Here is a 24,433-nt window from a genome sequence, read left to right as displayed (position 1 = left end):
TCAGCATGATTTAAAAGAGGATGAACTGGGTAAATGAAATAAAGTTTTAATTCTTAGTCATGTCAAATGAACTTTGTAAACAAAGTCCAAAATGAAGATTATGCCATTCTTAAAGCTTTTACTTTAAGAAGGCAGAGATGTGGATGTCACTGAAAATCAGATGTGTTTTTAATAAGCTCTTTTATTTGCCTGTCTCTGTCAATCTATATCACTCATCTTTCTCATTTCTTTTGCCTTATGTCGCTAGATCTATGATTTTTTTGTAGGGAAATGCAAAACTGTAGTCATACGATAAAACTTGGGTTGATCAACGTTTTTATAAAAGAAGCATCATAGTCTGTGGGTTTTGGTAGCAGACAAACCAGGGTTTGTTTCTGGCTCTCCCTCATTTGCTGTGTGTTCTTATGCAAGTCACTTAACCTCTGAGCCTCTGTTTTCTTAAACTGTGGTTTGAGGATTAAAGAATACATTTAAAGTGCCTGGCATATAGTACGTTCTTAAGCGTTAATGGCAATTATGATGATATGAAAGAGACCAGAAACCATAAAGTTTATGAAGTTACAGTCACAGTCTCACCATTAATCTTGTTTTGCATTCAGACTTTCACAGTTCCCTTTAGTGGGTTTTTACTGAAACATTCTCTCTCTCCCTCTTGATTCTGTTCACTGTACCCTGAGAAATTAGTGGTTGGCAGCAGGACAGAAAGGACAGAAAGTGGGCCCCTCTCTAAAGGTTCAGTAAGCTCTCTGGGACCATCCCTAATCTCCAAACTGGTGCACCCCTCTCCCCAACTAACATTCAAGATGCCTGTGTGAAGGAGTGATTTGTTGCGGCCTCTAACTGCTTCTTCTCTTCCTTCCTTTTTGTCATCCTGCAGTGTTCTGTGCCAAGGTCTTTGTGGCTAGGCTGCGCCAACCTGGTAGAGAGCATGTGCGCACTGAGTTGCCTGCAGAGCATGCCCAGTGTCAGATGTCTCCAGGTGCCTCTCTTCTTTCTTGTTGTAAATGTGTTTTTTACGTATGCCATGAACATTTGTTGAAACTTGCAGTAGTGTGTTTAATCCAATGTTAAGTCTGCTAAATGTTCTGTGTAACCCTCTGCTTTCCTCCAGCCTGGGTGCCCCACATGGAGGACTTAGTACCAAGAGGGGCCTTTCTGAGCAAATGGGTCTTTGGCTGGGCCCTATCTCCCTCCCTTTTTTCTGCTCTTGCTTTTTTATCTCCCTATTCTGCCACCCCCCCACCCCCAATCTTGAACTTGTGATTCTCATGTTTAATAGTTGTGCATGTGCCAAAGAACCTGGCATTTTCCATTTGGCTACTTTAACAGTTCTTTGTTGAGTTGGGAGGGTTTCATAATTGAAGTGATGATTTTTCTATTTTGAAACTCGTCCCTTTGGCTTGTTTTCTCTCTCCCCTTCCAAAAAGTTGGGAAGGGGGAGGGAATCATTAATGTTATAAAGACTCAAATTGAAATCTATAAACTGTAAAGATCACAGCTTTATGCTGCCAATAACAATCAGTTTGGACCATTTCCCAAAGGCCACATCTGACAGCTATCCTCAGGGTTCACCCAATTTTCCAGGCCGAGGCCGGCAGAGAATTCCACAGAGAAAAGTAAAACTTTTTGGGGAGGGCTGGGGGTGGAAATGGGGGGAGGGATGCTCAGGAAAATACTGTTAGCTGGAGTGCATCTGGACTGACCTCACTTTTTGGATAGGTTCTAAGGGAGGCAAGGCAGAAAACATTGTGGCTTTATTTGGGATGCTCTATTTAGAGAAAGCATGTGTTTCATTAAGTATGGTTTCAATAGCAGTATTCTATTTTCATCATTCTATGTATTTCAGACAGTTTGATACAGCCTTAAAAAGCAATATTAAATTTCTGGTGTCTTGTGGAAACAGCCTTGTTTGAGGAAAACTGTGTAATTAGGAAATGAGTAGAGGGATGTTATTGATGGCATGGTGATTTAATGTTCTCAAGGTTTTCTTTCTGTTCATGTTTACAATCTTTAAATGGAGTTGAGTGTCAGAAAGGAAAATTTCCTTCATACTGGGGTTGCGCATTTTGTTTATTTATTGGCAAACATTCTGATTATAATTGGTATGGGTATTGATTCAAATTACTTTATTTAGCAACTGTACTGGAAGCTCACTTGAACACAGTTATTAGCTGGAGAGTGAATTCAATTTAAGGCCCAGCTGTCTTCTAGTCTATGTAGAAAGGTGGGTTACAACCCTTGGGATCTAGGAATTGGGTGCTTTAATGAGGCTCCATTGTAATGAATAAAAAAGTGGTGTATATGTAACTTTCATAAAAACTTACTGAAATAGCAGACATTATTGCATAGTCTCTCCTTGTTGCTATATAATAGATATTTGCATTATACTAATAGTGTACATCTTTGTCTCTGTTTTTCTGTAAATGCTTACCAGAATGTTAAAGTTGCTGAGTTTAGTGGGCTGCCCCAATTTTCTAGAACTGGAAATTAAAGTAGGGTGAGAATTGTTGTTAATGAAGTTTGAAAGTGCAGATTCTTTTTATTGCATTCTGTTAAAAGTAATTGACTGTTGAAAGGCATCATTCATTTCTTTTTTCTTTTTTTTTGGGAGGGGGACTTTGAGTATTGTGAATTCTCTGGAGGTGGAAGGAGGGGAGGAAGTATTGGCTCTTACCTTGACGAAAATGGAAACCCAAATGTGTTCTTCTTTAAATCTCTCTTGGAGTGAAAGACAAATTTGAGAGAGAAAATTGCAACTTTACCTTGAATTGGATCTTATTTCAGTGAATAGAGCAATATTATCTTTAGAGATGTGTAGGGAATTTTATTTACTTAGTCTTTATTTTTCCTAGTATTTTGAGGGTATGTAGCATAGTGAAATGAAATGTGTACTCATCTGATTGGAAATAGCAAATCATTGTTCCTGTTTTGTTCCATGTGTGAATGGAAAGTAAACATATATTAATGAACCTGGAAGACTCCCTTTCTAACTCATTTCTGAAATGTTATTTTAATACCAGTGTACTCTCTACGCCTGGTCTCCAAACAATGCTAAATTTAGTGACTTGATTTGGGTTTAGGCTTTCAAAGAATGCCTACTATATCCTTGTCTTATCATAAAGGGGACTGATTGGCTATTCCTTGACTTTGCACTCCTCATTGCAAACTCATTTTAAGCAGGCCTGAGAAGCGAAGAAACAGGTTACCTGAAGAGGGCAGAGCCTGGTTGACTTTGCTTGACCTTTGGAGTTCCACAAAATAGTCCCTGTTAGAGTGATCACACTGGACCCACAGATCCTTAAAGCTTTAGTCAATTGGCCTATCTGTATGGCTGAATTAGTGTACCTTTTGAAAAGCAGGAGTGAAGATAGTAGCTGCCTTTAGGAGTAATTCAGCGAATAATGGATACTTAAAAAGAAAATCACTCTCCACCAGCCTTAGTTGGTGCTTCACATACACTAGCTCTGTGACAACCCTTTAGGTAGGAATTATTAACCCATTTTTCAGATGTGGAAACTAGTCTCAGAGGTGATGTGTGTGTATTTGCTTAATAGTTAAGTGGCAAAGCTGGTATTTGAACCCCAGATTTGTCTGATTCCAAAACTGGCTTTCTTCCTCTTCACTGAGATGCCATTATTTCTAGATTTTTCCACTTTAGTATTGTTGGTGGAAACTTGTACTCTTTGATATTTGGTGTGTGGTTGGGTTAATCATTTATTTGGAAAGAGAAAAAGAAAAACTTGTAAAATATCTATAGGGGGGAAAAAAAAGGAATTCCCTTTGCCAGAATGAGGTCCCTGAATGTCCTCTCTGCAAATTTAATCCCACGAATGTTTCAGTCTTATTTCCCTGAAGAAACAAATGTTGTAAGTTCGTTGTCTATCTATTTATCTGGTGATACCACAATGCTTGATTTCTTTTGTTTATAGGAATTTCTGCAACCATGTAGTTACTAGGATTTTTCCCATTTTTTAAAAATAGGGAAAATAGGCTCACTCTAGAAAAAAATCATACTGCAACTTCCTTTCTTGGAATCTTTGCTTAACATATTCGTACATATCCCCAGGTCAGTATAAAAGGTTCTGCTTTCATCAGTGGTACTTTTATCAGCCATAGTTTTGTGTGTGTGTGTGTGTGTGTGTATAGAGAAGATGCCATTTTGTTTTTGAAGTATAACATGCTTATAGAACATATATATATAGAAAAATGCAGAAATCTTAAGTGTATAGTTAAGTGACTTATCACAAAGTGGGCAGGGCTTTCTTTTGATAGGTGTGGCCAAATTGCTTTCATGGAAATGAACCATTTTATATTCTTGTCACTGCCATAAGCGCTGAATATCATTTAAAAATGTTTAAGATTTACTTTTAAAAATGTCATTAAAAATAACTTATCCTTGTCAAAAAAAAAACCAAGGAAAAAGTGACAAATAGTAACATGAATTAAGACTTTGTACCATTCCTTTAAATCACTGCATATTCCATTTACTAGAGGCATTATTGATTTAAAGAAACACTCCCTTCTGTATTAAAAATGCTTCCCATTTTTTAGATTTTTTTGTGATTATTTCCTTAGGAAGAGCCTGTGTGCATTTAAAAACTTTAGGTTGCTAAATTGTACTTTTGAGAGGCTAGGTCAAATTTTACTTCTAAAAGCAATGTATGGGAGATTCTCTTTTCACATGCCTAGCTGACACTGGATATTTCAATTTTGTACCTCTTTGCCATTTTGATGAGTAACGTGTGAAAATAATTTTTTTCACATTTATTTGATTGCTAGTGGGATGGAATATATATATAAATATTTAGTTATTGGCCATTTCTCTTTGTTTTATGAGTTGATTCATAATGTCTTTTCTCCATTTTTCTATTGATATCTTCATTTAAAAAAAGAGATTTGTAGGATCTCTTTTTGTATATTTAGTATAGTAGCTCTGTCATTTGTTGCAAATATTTTCTCCAGTTTGACATTTGCCTTTAAGTTTTGTTTATAATGCTTTTTTGCCATGAAGATAGCTTTGAAAAAACACTACTTATATAGTCATATTTATTCCTTTTTATTGTGTTACACTTGGAAAGGATGTCTTCATTCTAAGATTATGTATTCTTCTAGTGGTTTATGGCATTATGATTTCCATTTAAATCTCTCAGTCTTTCTGTAATTTATTTTGCTATCTGCTGTCAATTAGGAATCCACATTTCTTTTTCAATGGCCAGTCTATTTTCTGTATACTATTTATTCTTCTAGCTTTTCCACATAGATTTGATATCTTACATGCATATTTCAGTTCATTATATCCAGGGACAGAAGTTTCTTTCAGACTTTTGTTCTTCACATCACTGTTATCATCATCAAACATTGTCATGATCTGTAGACCTTTGGTCCACATGCCATATCATGCTGTCTTTTACATCTGCTAATTTGAAAGTGTCCTATTAATGAAGATAGGCTTAAAAAATTCAGTGCCAAATGGAAAGATTCCTTTTAAAAAACATTTTTCTCAAATAGTGATTTTTCTATATTCATATTATAAATTAAAATTGTTTTGTCATTTTCATGTCATATTTTCTGAAAACAAGGATGACTTTGTGATTTAAGAATTTGGAGCAGCAGAAGAGCAGTAAGTAATTTAATATTTTGGAGAAATTTCTAGTGATAACACAATGCCTGGCATATAGTGCTGGCACTCAAAGAAGCACATATGGAAGAGAGCCTTTAAAACTGTATCTTGCTTTACTGATTTCCAAAACAGTACACATGAATAAGGTTTAATAGTATAATTTGAGGATAGGGAAATGGTAGGAAGATTCAGGCCACATTTTTAAAAAAAGTCTTTATTTTTTGAATAAAAATTATGTCACCAAGCTTCTATCACAGACATTTATTATGTTGATTGTAAAAATGCTGGTTTTACTCATTTCTATTGACTTATATATACTGTTTATTCTGTGTGTGAAAATAACACTTTTCATTGTAAAAAATTTAGTATAGAAGTATACCGGAGAAATTAACAACCATCAGCCATAATCTTACTTTTTTTTGGTGTCATTGTTTTTTTTTCTCTTGACATTTTTATTTCTATATGCGTGAGTGTGTTTGTGTGCAAGCTCATTCTGTATATACTGAATTATAATCCAGTTTTAAAAATTGAACTGTATGGCTCTTATTACTAAACTTAGGTCTGTATTCTTAACTGTGTAGTATTTCATTATGGGGGTTGTATGGGAATTTAATAAGTTTCTTATCACTGGACATTATGGTCATTAAATTTTAGTGTATATTCATGGCTAATTTCTTCTGTTATATTATTCACTGAAAAATTCTGAGTCAAAGGATATGAACTTTCTTAAGGCTTTTAAACTCCTATTAAATTGTCTTGCAGAAAGATTATCCTAATTTACTTTTTAGCAGTGTATGATTATAATAGAAATAAATGCACAATGTAGAAAATTGGAAAATGTAGGAAAAATGTAATGAATTAAAAATCACGCTGTTTTCATTCATTTTTTTTTTTCTTCAGTTCACAAAGATTTATTATGTTCCTACTATGTGCCAGGTATTACTGAAGATGATGGGAATATAGGAATGCACACAATGTCCAAAAGCCGTGTTCTCTTGGAACCTGCATTTTCATGGGAAAAGAAATCAGATAAATATCCAACACATAAAATTTGTTCGATAGATTGTAATAAGCAGTATGGAGAAAAGAGGGGAGATACAGTATGTCAAGGTTTGGGGAAAGACTTCAGTTTCAAATGGATGATCAGGGAAAACCTGAGAAGTTGACATTTGTGCAGTGACCTGAAGAAAATGAGTTAGCACGCTGTACAAATCAGGGACAAGAATCCCTGGTGGAGGAAACAGCAAGTATAAAGGCCCAGAGGTGGGAGTATAAGAACAGCATGAGGACTAATGTGTGCCTGGAATCTGGACTGAGGGAGAGAGAAGGAGATGAAGTCGGAGAAGTAAGGAGAGAAGGCAAGACAGAGGTTTTTATGACTTTGTAGACTTTGGCTTTTATTCTGCAAGAGATGGAAGCCATTGGAGGATTTCGACCAGAGGAATCATCTCTCTGACTTATCATTTTAACAGGATCACTCTGATTACTGTACACATAATAGAATGAAGAGGGGAAAGCATTTGTAAGGTGTTATAGTATCAATCTGAATATCAATATGTATCAAGGTGGTAGAAGATGGTGACTTGGACCAGGTAGCATTGAAAGTTGAGAGAGAAGTAGTCAGATTCTGAGTATATTTTAAAGGTGGAACTGTAAAGATTTTCTGAGGTAATACTGTTATTTTGGAGTTTGCTTATTAATTCAGAGGGTATGAACATGTGAATAGATTAGTTATGCTTACTTTAGAGTAGTTATAGTACTACCCTAAGGTTGATTATTGATGCGAAAGAGGCCACTCTTTGGTGTTAGGGAGTCAAAATGAAAACAGGCAATTCATGACACAAAGAGGAGGTGAGTGTGATGTTAGTGATATTAGTAAAAATGATGTCAATCTTTGTCAAGCCAGTAATATCATTTATATCACCAGTATCTAACAAGAATTTAATCATGAGGTGATTTGGATTTTAAAGGCCCTGGTGTGGCCAGAAGATTAAAAAAAGTATGATTGTCTACTTACAGTAATGAAATAGTACTTCATGAAGAATGATTCAGTATTTGACACCTGTTTTGTGGAAGAATGTAATGTATGTAGGGAAAACATGTAGAGGAAAACAAGTATGTAAGAAACTCGTATGCCAGTCTCAGTACCAAGCTCTTTCCCATACTTTATCTTCCTTAATCTTCTGAACAACAATATAACTAGGCGACATTATGTTTGTTTTATTCATGAGGAAATCAGGATTTAGAGAGCACAAGTTTGTCACTTGTCTAAGGGCACATACCTAGTATGTAGGAGAGCCAGGATTTTAACATAGTCTGTTCAGTTCCAAAATATCTTCATGCCTCTTAAAGTAGAAATTGTTTCCATAGAAGTGAATATTTGTATTTTATGTAGTAAATAGACTTTCCTGAGTCTTAGACAATTATGGAATAGGAATGCTATTTATGTGGTGATACCAGTAGCTTACATTATCAATTATCTTCTCTTCAGAGAGGCTTTCTTTTTCCATGTAGTCTAAAGTAGCTTCTTGCTTTCTACTCTTTTCCTTTACCTTGCTTTATTTTTTTCTTCATTGAACTCAGCACTGCCTGAAACTATATTTCATGTTTATTTTTACCTGTCTGTTGTCTTTCTCCCGCCACCAGAATGCAAGTTCCATGAGAAAAAGTATTGTATCTTCTTCTTGTTCACTGCTTGGTAAACACACCAGTTTCTAGAATAGTTACTGACAGGTAGTAGGTGCCCAGTAATTATTTATTGGATGAAGAATAGGGGTAAAATAAACTGGAATGTGAAGGAATGGCCATTGCTAAGCTTTGTTAGGGTTTTATTGTTTAGTATTATTTGCTTTTATAGCCAGGGACTACTTTGGACTTGGTTCGCTCAGTTCTGTGAATTCAAGTATTGACGTGAGTTGAAAGATTATCTTGAGTAAAAACTTAACTTTGCTTTTAACTCCAGCCCATTGTATTTTCGCTTTGCTTTAAAAAGTACTCTCTTCTGATTATAAAAATAAAACATATATATTTAGAATGTTGGGAGGGGGACTTGGAAAGAAAAATAGAGAAATAATCCTTAATTTAGAGAGTGCCGTTCTTAGTATTTTGGCAAATCTTATTTTTTAATTTATGCATATGCTTTAAATAGTTGAGAATATTATATATGTAATATGATTTATACTTTAGTTTTTTAATGTCTTTCATGCTTATTCAGGATAATTGTATTAATCTTTGGAATCTTCATTTTTAATCATTAAAGAATTAATCACCATCTTTGTGCATAAATCTTTGCCTTCATTTTGGATTATTTACTTAGGGTATATTTCTAGAAATATATATATATGGTGTCCAATTGTTTTCCAGAGGGTTTGCATCTCATTGTACCCTCAGTAGCATTGAATATTATTATACTGAAAGGTTTTAGTAAACCTATTTCTATGCATGATTTAGTAGGATACTCTAAATTCATATCCACAGACCTTTTCACAAGTGGCAGCTCTTCACTGAGCAATTTGAGTATATGTTGAGTCAGCTAAGGCATGGCCCACTAAAAGATCCACTACTTGAAATGTTTGGCTAAGAAAAAGAGAACTCCAGAGACATTTTCAAACACAGAACTGGGAAGCAGATGTGGCTCAACAGATAGAGCATCCGCCTACCATATAGGAGGTCCAAGGGTTTGATACCCAGGGCCTCCTGGCTTGTGTGTTGAGTTGGCCCACGTGCAGTGCTGCTCTGCGCAAGGAGTGCCGGCTCATACAGGGATCCCCCCATGTAAGGGTGCCCCCGTGCAAGGAGTGGCCCCTACTTAAGTAGAGCTGCCCTGCGTGAAACCACAGCCTGCCCAGGAATGGTGCCACACACACGGAGAGCTGACACAGCAAGATGACCACTGCTGCCTGATGAAAATACAAGCAGACACAGAGAGCAGACACTGGGGCGGGGTGGGGGAGAGGGGGGAGAAATAAATAAATAAATCTTAAAAAAAAAAAGAGAAACACAGAGCAACTGTTTGAGCCCATGCCTTCCTATTGAATTGCCTGGGTGTGATGACTTCAGGATCATTCATTTTAAATGGTGTTATTAACTGAGTACTTAAGAAAGCAATAAAATCACTCATACATCTTTTATGTATTTACTGAACACCTACTATGTACCTGGGGCTGTCCTATACCCTGGTAATTCTAATACCAGCTGCCAATCTCGATAGACAGATTTGCATATAAGGACACTTTACCCTCATGTAAGGCAGGCTCTTGAGACTCCCTCCTCTGCTTTCGAAAACCATGAGTCACTTACTGGAATCTTTGCACAACCTCTTATATGATGCTTCTTACTTAATTTGGAGTAAAAGGCAAATATTAAACCCTTCATTTTTAAGCTAACAGGAAATTAAGGATTAGAATAATGCTAGCTGAGATGGTAGATAGGAAGAAACTATCATAAAATTAATGTTAAAGATAAAGATTGCCTAAGGGAAAAGGAGAGATGGATGATTGAATTCCTTATTTTTGACTAGTAGTTAATGGCTTAGAGAATACACATAACCTGCAGATTCCTCAGCAGTATTTGAGATGTTTGTAAAGGTTATCTGATAGAGGTAGTAATAAAGGGCATGTTTATTTCGGGCAGTATGATCCCACAGTGAAGTTTATGATATTAATTAGTGAAAAGTCTTTGAAAGAACAGTTTTTTTTTTAAGATTTTATTTATTTATTTATTTCTCTCCCCTTTTCCCCAGTTGTCTGTTTTCTCTGTCTATTTTGCTGTGTGTTCTTTCTTTGTCCGCTTCTGTTGTCAGCGGCATGGGTATCTGTATTTCTTTTTGTTGCGTCATCTTGTTGTTGTCAGCTCTCCGTGTGTGCAGCGCCATTCCTAGGCAGGCTGCACTTTCTTTTGCACTGGGCAGCTCTCCTTAGGGGCGCACTCCTTGCCCCCCTACACGGGGACACCCCTGCATGGCAGGGCACTCCTTGCTCGCATCAGCACTGCGCATGGGCCAGCTCCACACGGGTCAAGGAGGCCTGGGGTTTGAACCGCACACCTCCCATATGGAGGAGTCCCATATGGACTCCCTAACCACTGGGCCAAGTCCGCCGCCGAAAGATCAGTTTTTAATTTACTTTGAGGCAGTATCAAGTTTGCAGAAAAGTTGCAAGTACAACAATACAAAGAGCTTTATTCCTGAACCATTTAAAAGTAACCTTGTTGATTGAATGCTCCATCATACCTTAATACTTTAGTGTATAATTCCTACTAAAGGACATTCTCCCACATAATCAAAATACGGTAATGAAACCAGAGCATTAACAGTGATACATTACTACCATCTAATCCTCAATCCCTATTTTAATATTCACCAAAGTTCCCATTATCTTTTTTTAGCAAAGGAATCCAGTTCAGATTCCTTTGAGATTCCAAAGGAATCCGACTTGCCTTTAGTTAAGTCATGTCTCTCTAGTTTCTTTCAGTCTAGCACGGTTTCTCAGTCGTTGCCTGATTTTCATGATGGTGACACTTTGGAACATTACAGATCAGTTATTTTGTAGTAGTTCCCTGTCAATTTGCTTTTGTTTAATATTTCTTCCTGTTGAGATTTTAGGTTATGCATCTTTGGTAGGAATATTTCAAAAATGGTGCTGTGTTCTTCTCGTTGCATCCTATCAAGTGTGCCTGATTTTGATTTGTCCCATTTGTAATGGTGATCACTTCAGTCACTTGAGTAAGGGAGTGTCTAGCAGTCTTCTTCACTGTACAGTTATCCGTTTTTACTTTGTAAGTAACTATTTTGTGGGGAGATATTTTGAAACTATGTAAATGTCCTCTTTTCATCAGACATTCATTTATTGTATCAGTATGGACTTGTGGTTTCCTATTTTATTCAGTGGGTTATAATCCATTATCATTATTTATTCTGATGATCAGATTATTCTAAGTTTGGCCAGTTGGTGCCCTTTCAAGCCGTTTCCTGTGTCCTTTGGATCTGTCCTCATAATTCTTTAGGTATTTCCTTACTTTCAGCTGCAACAAGATACTTTAGGCTCATCTTGTATTTTTCCAGGAGCTCTGGTTCCTTTTAGTGAAGAATGATTAAATGATTAAATCTGATACTACGTGTACTTGGTGCTATTGGATGTTATTGCTTTTAGGCCCTCTCAGCAGACTGAATACACATACATATAGTTTGTCTCCCTCCTTTTCTATGTATTAAAAACCATGTGTTCGCACTGCTATCTCCAATTCTAAGCCGCTCCCACAGATTTCATTCTGGCCTGCCTTACCCCTTGTCTGACAGTCAGAAGCCTAACCTGATTCTTATTTTCCACAATATATTTACTTACTTGCTCAGTTCTAGAATACATATTATGTAGTTTTAGAATTGCTTTTCCACATCATTGAAAAATAAATGTTCTAATGATTTGTATATTTTAAAATTTTTAACCTGTGTCTATATAGTCCAACAGCAGAATTGGAGTTGCTTGTGCACATGTGTTTTTAAATTATTATTATTATTATTATAAAGTTTTTCTTCGGGGAAAATTCTTAGGAGTGAGGTTTCTGGATGAAAGGTAAATATATACATAGTTTTGTTAAACATTGCCAAATTCTACCCCAAGAAAATTGTACTAATTTGTCTTCCCATCAGAAATGTATGAGACGCCTGTTTCCTTACTATTTCACCAACAAAATATGTTGTCATACTTCTGAATATTTGCCAGTGTCTTAGGTAAGAAATGTGTAACTTTATTTGCATTTCTTTAATTATTAGTGAGTGTGAGCATCTTTTTTTGAGTTTTAAAGCCATTTTTATATCTTCAAAAAGTCTCTTCATATATTTCTCCTACTATTCTATTGGTATTTTTGTGTTTTCCCTCCCTTAATTTTTAAAAGAATTTTATGAGAGCGAGTGTAGCTCAAGTGGTTGAGCACCTGCTTCCCATGTATGAGATCCCAGGTTCAATCTCTGTGATTTTCTAAAAACAAACAAACAAACAAATAGAAAAAAAAAAACCAGCTCTCATTGGGGAACGGGATGTAGATCAGTGGTTGAACACCTTCTTCCCATATATGAGGTCCTGGGTTCAATCTCCAGTACCTCCTTAAAAATTTTTTTTTTTAAAGTAATATTAGTCCTTTATCCATGGCATGTTTCAAATATTTTTTGGTTTGCCACTTTTGACTTTGTTTATGAAGCTTTTTAAAATTGCTATGCAAAAATTTAAATTTTTGACAAGGAAAGTTATTTCTATCGTTTCTTTTATTGCATCTGGATTTTGAGTCATAGATAACCTTGGACTACACCCAGATTTTAGAGGAATTTTCTCTTTTAGTACTTCTATGGTTTCATTCTTTAAATTTAGATTTTCTATCATTTGGAGTCTATTTGTGTATATTCTCTGAGGTGTGGATCTAATTTTATCTTTTTCCAAATGGCTAACCTTTTGTCCCAGCCACTGTTTATTAAGAAAAAGTTTCCCAGTTTATTATTGTAGCACAGTCATACGCGTTTGTTTACATATTGTCTATGGCTACTTTCTTGCCATAACAGAAGAGTCAAGTAGTTGGGACAGAGATTGTGAGGTCTGCAAAAGTTAAAGCATTTACTGTCAGGCCCTTTTCAATAAATGCTTGCTGACCCCTGCAGTAGTCTGATTGTGTATTCATATGCCGGTACCTAACTATTTTAGAAAGACTTTTTACTGAATTTTAGTGCCTGGGAGGGCTGGTCCCTTCTTGTGGCTTTTCTTCTAAGTTTTTCTTTTTCTTTTGAGTATTCTTACAAATTTGTTTTTCCATATGAACTTTAGTATCAACTTGTCTAGCACCAGAAAGAAGCTTTTTGTGTTTTTACAGGGATTGTGTTAAACTTAGAAATTAACTAAGAGAGTACCTCCATCTTTTTAATGTTGAGTTGTGTTAGCCAAGAACAAATTCTGAAGAAAAAAATAAAAATACTTATCAAAGAACTAATCCACAAAGTGCATCAGACCAATATGGTTTCACAGGGGAATTCTACCAAACTTTTAAAGACCATATAAGACTAAAAGCTCTGTAAACTGTTCCTGAGCATTGATTTTTTTTTTTGTGTGTGTAATCATATTGTACTTTAATTCTGTAATTTTAATTTTACAAGATAACTATAGAGCAGTTTAAATGCCTGTCCTGTCAGAACTGTAGTGAGCACTGAAGGAAAACTTTTAAACTTTTTGTGGGAACTGTTTCTCATTTTATTGTATTTTGATCAGAGACTATTTTCTAATAGTTTCCCCTGTGAAACTTGTTAATGTTGCTTTGTGGTCTAATAAATGGTCAGTTTTCATAAATTTGTCTTGTGCTTGAAAAGCAGGTCTACTCTCTGTTCACAGGATATAAAAATTGATATGTCTTTAGGATCCACCAACCTTATTGATTATGTTGTTTATTTTTCTGTGTTTTTTTGTGCTCTTAATCTGTTTTGTACTGAGAATAGTTTTATGTTAATGTGTTTCTGTTTATGTCTCTATTTCTTTTAGTTTCTTTTCATGTTGTGTTTTCTTTTGCTCTTATTATTTTTTAAATTTCTTTTTAAAGTTCAGAAGGTTTGTCTCTTTTGTCCTTTTGATTACCTTTTAGTTTGCCTTTTTTTTTTCTTGAAGATTTATTTATTTACTCACCCTTGCTTTGTGCTCCCTATCAGCTGGTCTTCTTTAGGAGGCACCAGGAACCAAACTGGGACCTTCCATGTGGTAGGCAGGCACCCAGCTGCTTGAGCCACATCTGCTTCCCTAGTTATGCTTTTTAAAGTGCTTCTAGCTCCCTGTTTCTTATTTTATATTTAATTATCAGGTTTGTCCATTTTAAATGTTATTCTTTACTTCCCACCTGTTGCCTGTACAACAATCAGAGCTTATTCTCCTTGTCTTTCCTTATCCTTTCTCTTTCCATTTTTCAGTTGAATTATTTCTACTTTGTTAGAATTTCTAACATATTATTCTTCTACCCTTGCATTCATCTTTGTTTTATTCTTGGATCTACAATTAAATATTTTAAATGTTCACTGTCACCTTTTGCTAATGTTTTCTGAGCCGTCTTTTGGTTACTCAAGAAGAGAAGGGCTTATGGATTCAGAATTCCCTGAGCTGATAGATGTTTAAAACTATTTTTTTGTTGTCTTTGAATATAAAATCTTCTCTGTACACTCTTTTTTTTCCTAAAGTTTTTGGAAAATGCCGCTCCACTGATGAATTGTTTGGCATGTTGTTCTTGAGAAGTTCAATACCAGTCTAATTCATTTTCTTTCTCTTGTAAGGTTCTTTTTTTTTTTTAATTAAAAAATATTTTTTTGACCTGGAGACTCTAAGGACTTTTTTCTTTATCTTTAAAATCTCATCGTTTTCCTAAGATAGCTTTTGGGTTTTATTACTTTGGGTCAGTTTTCCTTAGTTACCCGGAGGCCCTTTCAATATGCAATTCAGGTTTTCTTTTATTTCTGGAAAGTTTTTTTGGATTATAGGTTTTTAAGTGTTTGATTATTTTATAAAAACTTTATTGAGGTATACCTCACATACCAATCAGTTTACCTGTTTAAAATGTACAATTCAGTGATTTCTAGTATATTCACAGAGTTTTGCAACCATCATCATAATCAATATAAAATATTTTAATCACCCCCAAAAGAAAGTCTGTACTCTTAGCCATCATGCCCCATTTCCTTCACTTACCCTTTCCTGGGCAACCAGTTGGATATAATTTTAAATATTATTTCTGTTCCTTTGTTTTGTTTTGTTTTGTTTTGTTTTTCTTTAGACTCCAATTATATTTAGGTTGAATCTTTATCTTCCAGTTCTACTACCTTCTCTCTGTCCCCTTTTGCTTCTTTCTTTATCTCATTTTATTCTCTTGGGCTATTCTACTGCTTTTCTTCAGCTCCTCTTATTAGATTTTTCATTTGTGTTTATTCTTTTTTTGGGTATTGTAATTTACTCATTTCTGTTAAAATTTGTCTTTTTTATTTTCTGGGTTTTTTTTTTCTTTATTTTTTTTTCATAATTTATTAACTTTTATTTTTTTTAATTGACTTTGTAATAATATTACATTAAAAATATATATGTGAGGTCCCATTCAACCCCACCCCCCCCACCCCACCTCCCCCCCCCCCAGCAACACTCATTCCCATCATCATGACACATCCATTGGATTTGGTAAGTACATCTTTGGGCACTTCTGCACCTCATAGTCAATGGTCCACATCATGGCCCATACTCTCCTCCATTCCATCCAGTGGGCCCTGTGAGGATTTACAATGTCCGGTGATTGCCTCTGAAGCACCATCCAGGGAAGCTCCATGTCCCAATATTTTCTGGGTTTTAATCAGCTGTTGTTTGTTTCTGCAATTGCTCCATTTCTGTTCCTTTTGAATTTCTGATTCAAATTTTTGTTTATTTTATAATAACATGCTTGTCTGAAGATACTTAAATTCATTTTGGAGTAACCCTTTTTCAACCAGGTTCCATAGAGCATTATAATTTGATGCACTAAGGCAGCATCCATTGTATATATGAATTAACTTCTCTCATACATAACTGAATAATACTACGTGCCATCATGTTTTAGTTTGCCAGGGCTGCTATAACAATTATCCCAGACTGGTTAGCTTAAAAACAGGAATTGATCGTTTCATAGATTTGGAGGTTAGAAGGCCAAAACTCAAGGTGTTAGTAGGCCTTAAGTAGGCCTTATTTTCTCTGAAGTCTGTAGTGTTGTGGTGGTGGCTTGCTGCCTCAGCCACATGGCCATCTGCCTCCTTCTGTCTTCTACTAATTCCTACTCCTCACTGTGTCCAAATTTCCTCTGCTTATAAGGATTCCAGACACACTAAATTAAGGTCCGAGCTGATTCAGTTTGGCATTACCTTAATAGGATCTTCAAATTTCCTATTTACAAAGGCGTTCAATACCCTATTATTCTATTAACAAATGAATTTACATTTGCAGGACCAGGGGTTAGGACTTGAACATGTCTTTGTGGTAGACATGGTTCAATCTATAGTACCATGAAGGCAATTGGTGGGTAATTTTCTTTTCTGATAATGTCTTTTCTCAGTTTTCGAATTGGGATTATGTCATCATAAGTGGGTTACCTCCCCCCCCCTTTTTTTTTTAAAGCATTTGGGAAAAATTGGTGTTATTTCTTCCTTGATTGCTTGATAGTACTTAACAAGTGAAACGATTTGGGCCTTGAGTTTGTTTTGTGTAACACCTTATGTTTTAAAAAAATTTAAATAATTAATAAAACAAGTCAATTTTATTGATAAATATTAATAAAGCATACAGTTCATCCAAAGTGTACAATCAATATTGTTTTAATCACATAATTGTATGTTCATCACTTCAATCATTATTAGAGCATTTTAATTTTTTCAATAATAATAATAAATGAAAACAAATAGTAGAATTCCTCACCTCTAAATCTCTGTATGCTTCCCCCACTGTACATAGCTGGTGTTTCTGGCTGTGTGATCCAAAGTGTGTGATCAGTAGCTTTTAAAATAATCGCAGTGTTGTATATTCATCATTTCAAAAGTTTTAGAACAATTTCATTACTCCAAAAAAGAAAGACTCCTTACCCCTTAGCATTCCTTCCTCAGACCTACATAACCACTAATCTCATTTCATCTTTATAATGGATTTATATTTACATTTCATATAAATGGAATCTTGTAATATATAGTATTCTGTGTCTGGTCTCCTTCACTTAGTATAATGTTTTTGTCTGTTACTAACATTTTGTAGTATTAACTTACATTTGTTCAGCTTCAAAGAAAAAGTCTTATATATGCAATTCTCATTCATATTTCATATTTATATTTCACATAATATATTTAGCTCATAATCGGGCAATCAGTCATACAGTATTTGTCCTTTTTGTGTCTGGCTTGCTTCATTCAACATAATGCCCTCCATGTTCATCCATGCTATCATATATGTTTCACAACTTTATTTCTTCTTACTGCTGTGTAGTATTTCTTCTTGTATATATGCCACAGTTTGTATACCCATTCATTGGTTGATGGACACCTGGGTTGTTTCCACCTTTTGGCTATCATATAATGCTGCTGTGAACATCAGAGTGCAGCTATTTCAGTTTTTTAAAAAAAATCAACTTCATTGAGACATAATTTATATACAATACAATTCACCAGTATATGTTTACAATTCAGTGAGGCTTGACAAATGAAGGTAGTATTGGTCTTTTTTTTTTTTTTTTTCCCATTGTAATGTCTTTCGTGGGTTTTGGTATTAAGGTAATGTCAGCTTCAAAAAATGAATTGGGGGCATTTTCCCCTACTTTATTTTTTTTCATGGCTGTTGTAAGATTTACCATTTATGCTTTTATGTTATTACAGACTATCTTAATAATATACTGCTTCATGTGTACTAGAAGCACTGTACTTTCATTTCCTTGCTTCCATCCTTGGTATCTTAGAGTTTACTTCTGCCAAGGTTATAAACTCCACAATGCCACAATATATTGTTAATATTTTTCCTTTAACTAGCCAATCATTATAAAGAAATTAATAAGAAAAATTATTTTATGTTTACCCTGCTTACTGTTTTTAGTGCTCTTTATTAGATCCAACTTTTCTTCTGGTTTCATTTTCCTTCTGTCTGAAGAAATTGCTTTAACATTTCTTGTAGTGGAGGTCTGCTGTTGACCTAGTCTCTCTTCTTTATTTGGTTGTTGTTAGAAGAAGTTTTTATTTTACCTACATTTTTTTTTTTTGAAAGAAGTTTTTGTTGTATATAAAACTTTAGGTTGATGCTCTTTTCCCGCACTATAAGGATTTCGTTTCATTGTCTTCTGGCTTGCATAGTTTCTGGTGAGAAGTCTGTGGTAATCCTTACCTTTGATATTTTAAATATTCTTGTTTCTCTGACTGCTTTTAAGATTTTCTCTTTTGTTGGTTTTCTATAATTTATTTATAATGTGCCTTAATATGGTTTTCTTTATGCTTAATATTTAGTCTGTTGGAGCTTCATTGAGCTTCTTGCATCTGTGGGTTTATAGTTGTTAAAGTTAAATTTGGAAAAATTTTGGCCATTATTTCTTGAAATGTTTTTTCTTTCCCCTCCTTTCTTCCATCTTTTCCTGTGACTCCAATTATATGCATATTAAATCACTTGATAATTTAATGCCTTTTATTTTTTCCAGTTTTTCGCTTCTGTGCTTCATTTGGATACTTTCTATTGCTGTGTTTCCTAGTTCACTCATAGCTTCTATAGAATCTAATTTGCTGGATCTTGTCCTATAGGATTAAAAAAAAATTCATACTGTAGATTTCATCTTAGAAATTCCATTTAATGCTTTAGTTGTTATCTTTCTTTTCTCTCCATTGTATTTTTCTTTTAAATACTTGAATGTATGGAGCTTATTTATACTAATTTTTAAAATTCTTGTCCCCTAACCCATCAACTTTCTATCATTTTTGGATCTTTTCTATTGAGTAATTTTTCTCCTAGTGAGGGTCATACTTTCCTACTTTTTAGCATGTGTAATAAATTCCTACGTTTTAACATGTGTTATAAATTTTGATTTGATGAAGCATTTGGTTTGAATTTTATGCTGTTAGATGCTAAATTTTGTTGTCTTCCTTCAAAGAGTGATAGACATTGTTACAGGGACAGGTATGATGCTCGAGGATCAGCTTGATCTCTTCCAGGCTTGTTTTATTTTCTGTTATTTTTATCTTTTGTTTAGCCCTCTTGCTAAGGCATGATTCTTTTAGGGTCTCTGTTGAACGTTCCTCTTGTTCAGTGAGAACTCTCCACTCTGAATGGTTGGAACTCTAGTGTTACCCAGCCATTTGTGCTCTTTGGGGATTCTTCAAGTACATCTTCCTGGTGACTCTTTTTTTTTTTTTTTTTTTTTTTTTAAAGATTTATTTATTTATTTAATTTCTCCCCCTCCCCTGGTTGTCTGTTCTTGGTGTCTGTTTGCTGCGTCTTGTTTCTTTGTCCGCTTCTGTTGTCGTCAGCGGCACGGGAAGTGTGGGTGGCGCCATTCCTGGGCAGGCTGCTCTTTCTTTTCACGCTGGGCGGCTTTCCTCACGGGCGCACTCCTTGCGCGTGGGGCTCCCCCACGCTGGGGACACCCTTGCGTGGCACGGCACTCCTTGCGCGCATCAGCACTGCACACGGCCAGCTCCACACGGGTCAAGGAGGCCCGGGGTTTGAACCGCGGACCTCCCATATGGTAGACGGATGCCCTAACCACTGGGCCAAAGTCCGTTTCCCCCTGGTGACTCTTTGGCTTCATGGGATGTCATACTGCACATGCTTGGTTTGGTTTTCAGCACTTGGTACCCTTATGTAGATTTCTGGAGGGTTTTTTTTTCCTTTTCTTTTTTCTGCATAGCTTTATCCTTTTCAGCTCTCTGTACCAGTAATTCTAGCTTCTACTCATAATATTTTTTTAAGGTTTATTTTATTGTATTTATTTATTCTTCCCCCTCATTGTTTGTGCTTTCTGTCTGCTCTCCGTGTCTGTTCATTGTATCTCTCTATGTCTGCTTGTCCCTTTCTTAGGAGGCATTGGAAACTGAACTAGGACATCTCCCCCCAATGTGGGAGGGAGGCCCCCAATTGCTTGAGTCACCTCTGTTTCCTGCTTATTGTTACCTCATTGTATTTCCTCCTTGTGTCTCCTCGTTGTGTCATCCTATCGTGCCATTTTGTTGTACCAGCTCGTTGTCCTACTTGTCCTCTCTAGGAGGGAACAGGAACTGAACCTGGGACCTCCCATGTGGTAGGCAAGCCCCAATTGCTTGAGCCACATCCACTTCCCTACTCATTCATTTTTCGACTTTACTGAATTCTGATCCTTGTCTTCTGAATCCAGTGAGACCCATGTGACCTGCTTTCCCTGTTCTCTGAAATCACAGTGTTCCACCATTACCTGCTTTCCTGTGTTTTAAAACAGTTGTTTCATATCTATGTATCTATCCATTTTTCTTATTTGTAGAGGTTCTAGTTACTTTACAATGTCTGGACATGGTAGACATTGAATTTTTCAATAAATTTAAAATTTAAAATTTCATTAATTTTTCTTAGCTCTTCTGAGAACTGGGAAAAAGATCTTAAAAGTGCTAGGGGAAAAGCAGGTTGTAAGTTTGACAAACATAGTTAACACTTTAATTTTTGACTTCTCACATATTTTTGGCATATGCCTTATCAGCCTAATTAAATTCAAAGGTGAGCATTAATTGTTAATTAGCCCATAAAATATTTATTGCATACATAATAGGAACCAGGAAATGTGTATTGGTTTCAGTATTTATGCAATAAGTAAAACAAATAGTAGTAAATGTAGTAAATTAAAACAAATAGAATCCCTGACTTTTTCCGGCTTAGTAGCAGAAAAAATTGTTGCTTTACAAACTCTAGTGGTATGAGTAATTTATATTCATAACAGTCAACAAAGAAAGTTTATCTTCATTTTTCTAAACTGATAGAGATCTTCCTCACAAATCCCTCTGCTGGTTAAATTTGACCCAATCTACTGAACCCTGTCTTGCTTAATTATATACATAGTCTCTGACAAATCACCCTAGTTTTGAGTTCAAGGTCAGTTTTTCAGATATCCTCTCCTTTCTCTGCCCAATTGTCACCCCCAAGATAGGTAGCATCTGTTTGTCAGAGGGTTTTTAATGTCTCCTTGCAGAGCTGGAGAAGTTGGTGAAGGCTGGAGGGCTACTGTCCATACTGAAAAGTTTCAGCAGTCCAGAACCCTTCTCGCCCATCTTTAAATCTCCTTTTACCTTGCATTTTTGCCGGAGGCCACAGAGCAGTCTTATCTACTTCCCGTTTTTCCTTCCTCCCACAATCCATCAGGGCCCTTGCAAGTTAGGTTTGTGCAGCCTTGGATCACAAATACCATGCATTCTGTATTCCCTAAATTTATGGATAAACTTATGGATATCTCCTGAGGCTGATTTTCTGCTTTGGTTGGCTCCAGGGTTTGTCTTTCTTTTTCCCTCTTAACTTTCCCAAGATGGTACTGGTAGAAAACTGTAAGACTACGGAGGTGATAGAAAATAAGTACTTGACTTAATCACTAGAAAAACTAGAAGGAGAATTTGTTCTTATAAGGGACACCATGTTGATTCTCTTCTAATTTTATTTTCAAATCAACACAGGTAAATTAAATGTAGGTTGTGATGTTATTTATAAATAAACTTTCTCAGTTCTTACACAGATCTTTTTCTGCCCTGATAGCCAGTGTCCAGGCTGTCATCATTATTTATTTTAATCCCATTCAGAAGCCTGTTTTTCCATGTTCTTCCTTGGTTACTTCCAAAGTTAACCGGGAAAGGGAGAACTTACTTTTTAAAATGCCCATTATGTGTCAAGTACTGTGCTCAAGGCTTTCATTATTTAATAAAAATTGTACCCTTTCCATTTACCACCCAAATTACTACTTCCTAGTGCCTTAAGCTAATTTGAAGTTTATCCACTGGATTTATAAATTGCTGCGGCACAATGGAGAGAGCCCTGGAACGAGCGATAAAAGTTTGAGTCCTTATTCAGCCACTTCCAGAATGGGTTGCCTTGGATATTATCTTACCCTGTCTCACAGTGCCTTCCTCCTCCTCCCCTCTTTTTTTTGGTCTCAGACCTAATGTCATACAGGTGATCATGTTTTATTCATAATTTCAATAAATATTGAATGCCTACCATATGCTGGCATTGTTGTACCTGTTGGGGGTATAGTATATGTAGCAGTTTGATGTGGTTATGAATTCCAAAAATAGATATTGAATTATGTTTGTGATCTGGTCTGTACCTGGGCTTGATTGAGTTATGATTGGGGCTTTGATTGGGCCATGGCATTAGGGCATTGATTCCCCACCCCTTGGTGGGTGGGGACTCACAGATAAAAGGCATGGCAAAGGACAGAGTTGAGGGTTCTTAATGTTGGAGTATGGTGCTGAAGTCTTAAGCTGGAGCGCTCTGGGAAGTAAGCACACAAAGGAAAGAGAAGCAAACCCCAGGAAGAAAGGAATCTTGAACCCAGAGAGAAGCAAGACCCTGGAAGGAAAGAACCCAGGAAGCCTGAACCCTCGCAGATGTTGGCAGCCATCTTGCTCTAACACGTGAAAATAGACTTTGGTGAGGGAAGTAACTTACGCTTATGACCTGGTATCTGTAAGCTCCTACCCCAGATAATAGCTTTTATAAAAACCCAACCCATTTCTGGTATTTTGCTTCAGCACCCCTTTGGCTGACTAATACAGTACACAAAAGAAAAAACCCTGTTTTCTTGGATCTTATATTTCTAGCAGGGAAGACAGTCAATAAGTCATAGACACAAAATGCATAATATGTCAGATAATGAGGATAAATATGGACAAAAATAAAAAAGAGATGGGGTATAGAGAGTACCAATTTGAGGTTTCAATTTTAATTGGGTTGGGTAGGTAAGACCTCATTGTAGAGTGACATTTGAGCAAGACCCAAAGGATGTTAGAAAGTTATTTAGCCTTGGACATATTTGGTAAACAATTTTCTAGGCACAGAAAACAGCAAGTACAGAGGTCTTGAGATGGGAGCATAGGTGGAGGAACATCAAGAAGGCCAAGATGGCTTTAACAGAATGAAAGAGGAAGCACTGGGAGATGGGGAGGAAGGGCTGGTGGGCAGATCCTATAGGGCTTTGTATGTTTTTGGCTTTTATTAAAATGATAGACAGCCGTTAGAGGGTTTTGGTCTGAGAAGTGACATGATCTGAGTTACATTTAAAAGGATTGCTCGGACTGATATGTTGAAAATAGACGGAAGGGGACACTGGTGGAAGCCGTGGTGGCATGGTCTGGGGTAGTAACAATGGGTGTGTTGTAAGCAGTGAGATAAGAGGGGAGGAGAACTAGATGAGTGCATAATCTCTAAGCCAAGGGAGAGCAAGGAGGAGGGGGTGCTCAGTCTTGTTTATAGGTCAAAAAATAGGAGAAACAAGAATTTACCCTTGGATTTAGTAACTTATAATATGAAGACTAATCTGGTGAAAATAAATAAGTCAAAGGAGATGAAATTCACTTCAGCCACCCATTTATTAAACACATAGCCTAGGAATTTGATAAAAAGAAGTAATTGTAAAAGTAAGTATGAAGATTCATTGCAGTGCTGTGTATAATAGTAAAAAATTTAAAGTCCACTACTTCTATTGACTATATAAATTACGGGGTTAAGTGAACTGAAGTCAATAAAAATAAAGATGTAGATCTACAGTGGCATGTCCATGACACATGGAAAAAACAATTACTGAAGTTTATGTTTTAAACAGTTTCTATTTTCATGTATCTTTCTGCCTCTGTGTCTATTTATATCATCTGTTTCATCTATGTAGTTTTCAGTCTATGTCCCAAAATGCTAATAGTGGTTATCTTCTGATGGCAATATTTTGGTTGATTGATTTTTCTTTTTTTTCAACTTTGGATATTTTGTTGTGTTAAGTGCCTGTACAAGTTTTGCCCTTTTTTTTGTGTGTGTGTGTGTGTGTATGTCTGTTTTTTCCTTATTGATTTGAAGTGAGTTTTTAAAAATTAATATTCTGAATTATTGTCAATCTTCTCTCACTTGGTGCCTTCTTTAAAAAATATTGAGGCATATTTTGCATATAAAATTCATCCATATCAGGTATACAGTTCTGATGCACCATCGCCATAAGTCCATTTTAGAACATTTCCATCTCCCCAATGATGTGTGCTGTCTTTACAGTTTCTTAATAGTACATTTAATGAACAGAAGTTCTTAATTTAAAAACAATTCAATTCATCAA

At 35.8% G+C, this 24,433-nt stretch overlaps 1 protein-coding gene across 7 annotated transcripts in view; it reads left to right on the top strand.

The window, feature by feature from the left end:
* The window catches only part of FBXW11 (F-box and WD repeat domain containing 11), a 163,022-nt gene that overhangs the window by 51,750 nt on the left and 86,839 nt on the right, over positions 1-24,433 (top strand). For 4 of the 7 annotated variants that reach the window (XM_071211042.1, XM_058282265.1, XM_058282260.1 and 1 more), the window contains one exon: positions 878-979. The exons of the other annotated variants lie outside the window; for them this stretch is intronic. In XM_071211042.1, coding sequence (XP_071067143.1) covers positions 929-979 — 51 coding nt within the window. In that variant the 5' untranslated portion in view covers positions 878-928. The remainder of the gene's footprint in view (positions 1-877; positions 980-24,433) is intronic. 7 annotated transcript variants of the gene reach the window in all.

This window comes from Dasypus novemcinctus, chromosome 2, assembly GCF_030445035.2.
Source record: "Dasypus novemcinctus isolate mDasNov1 chromosome 2, mDasNov1.1.hap2, whole genome shotgun sequence".
Lineage (NCBI taxonomy): Eukaryota > Metazoa > Chordata > Mammalia > Cingulata > Dasypodidae > Dasypus > Dasypus novemcinctus.
Note: the sequence above shows the minus strand (reverse complement) of the source record. Positions and strands in the feature narration are given on the sequence as shown.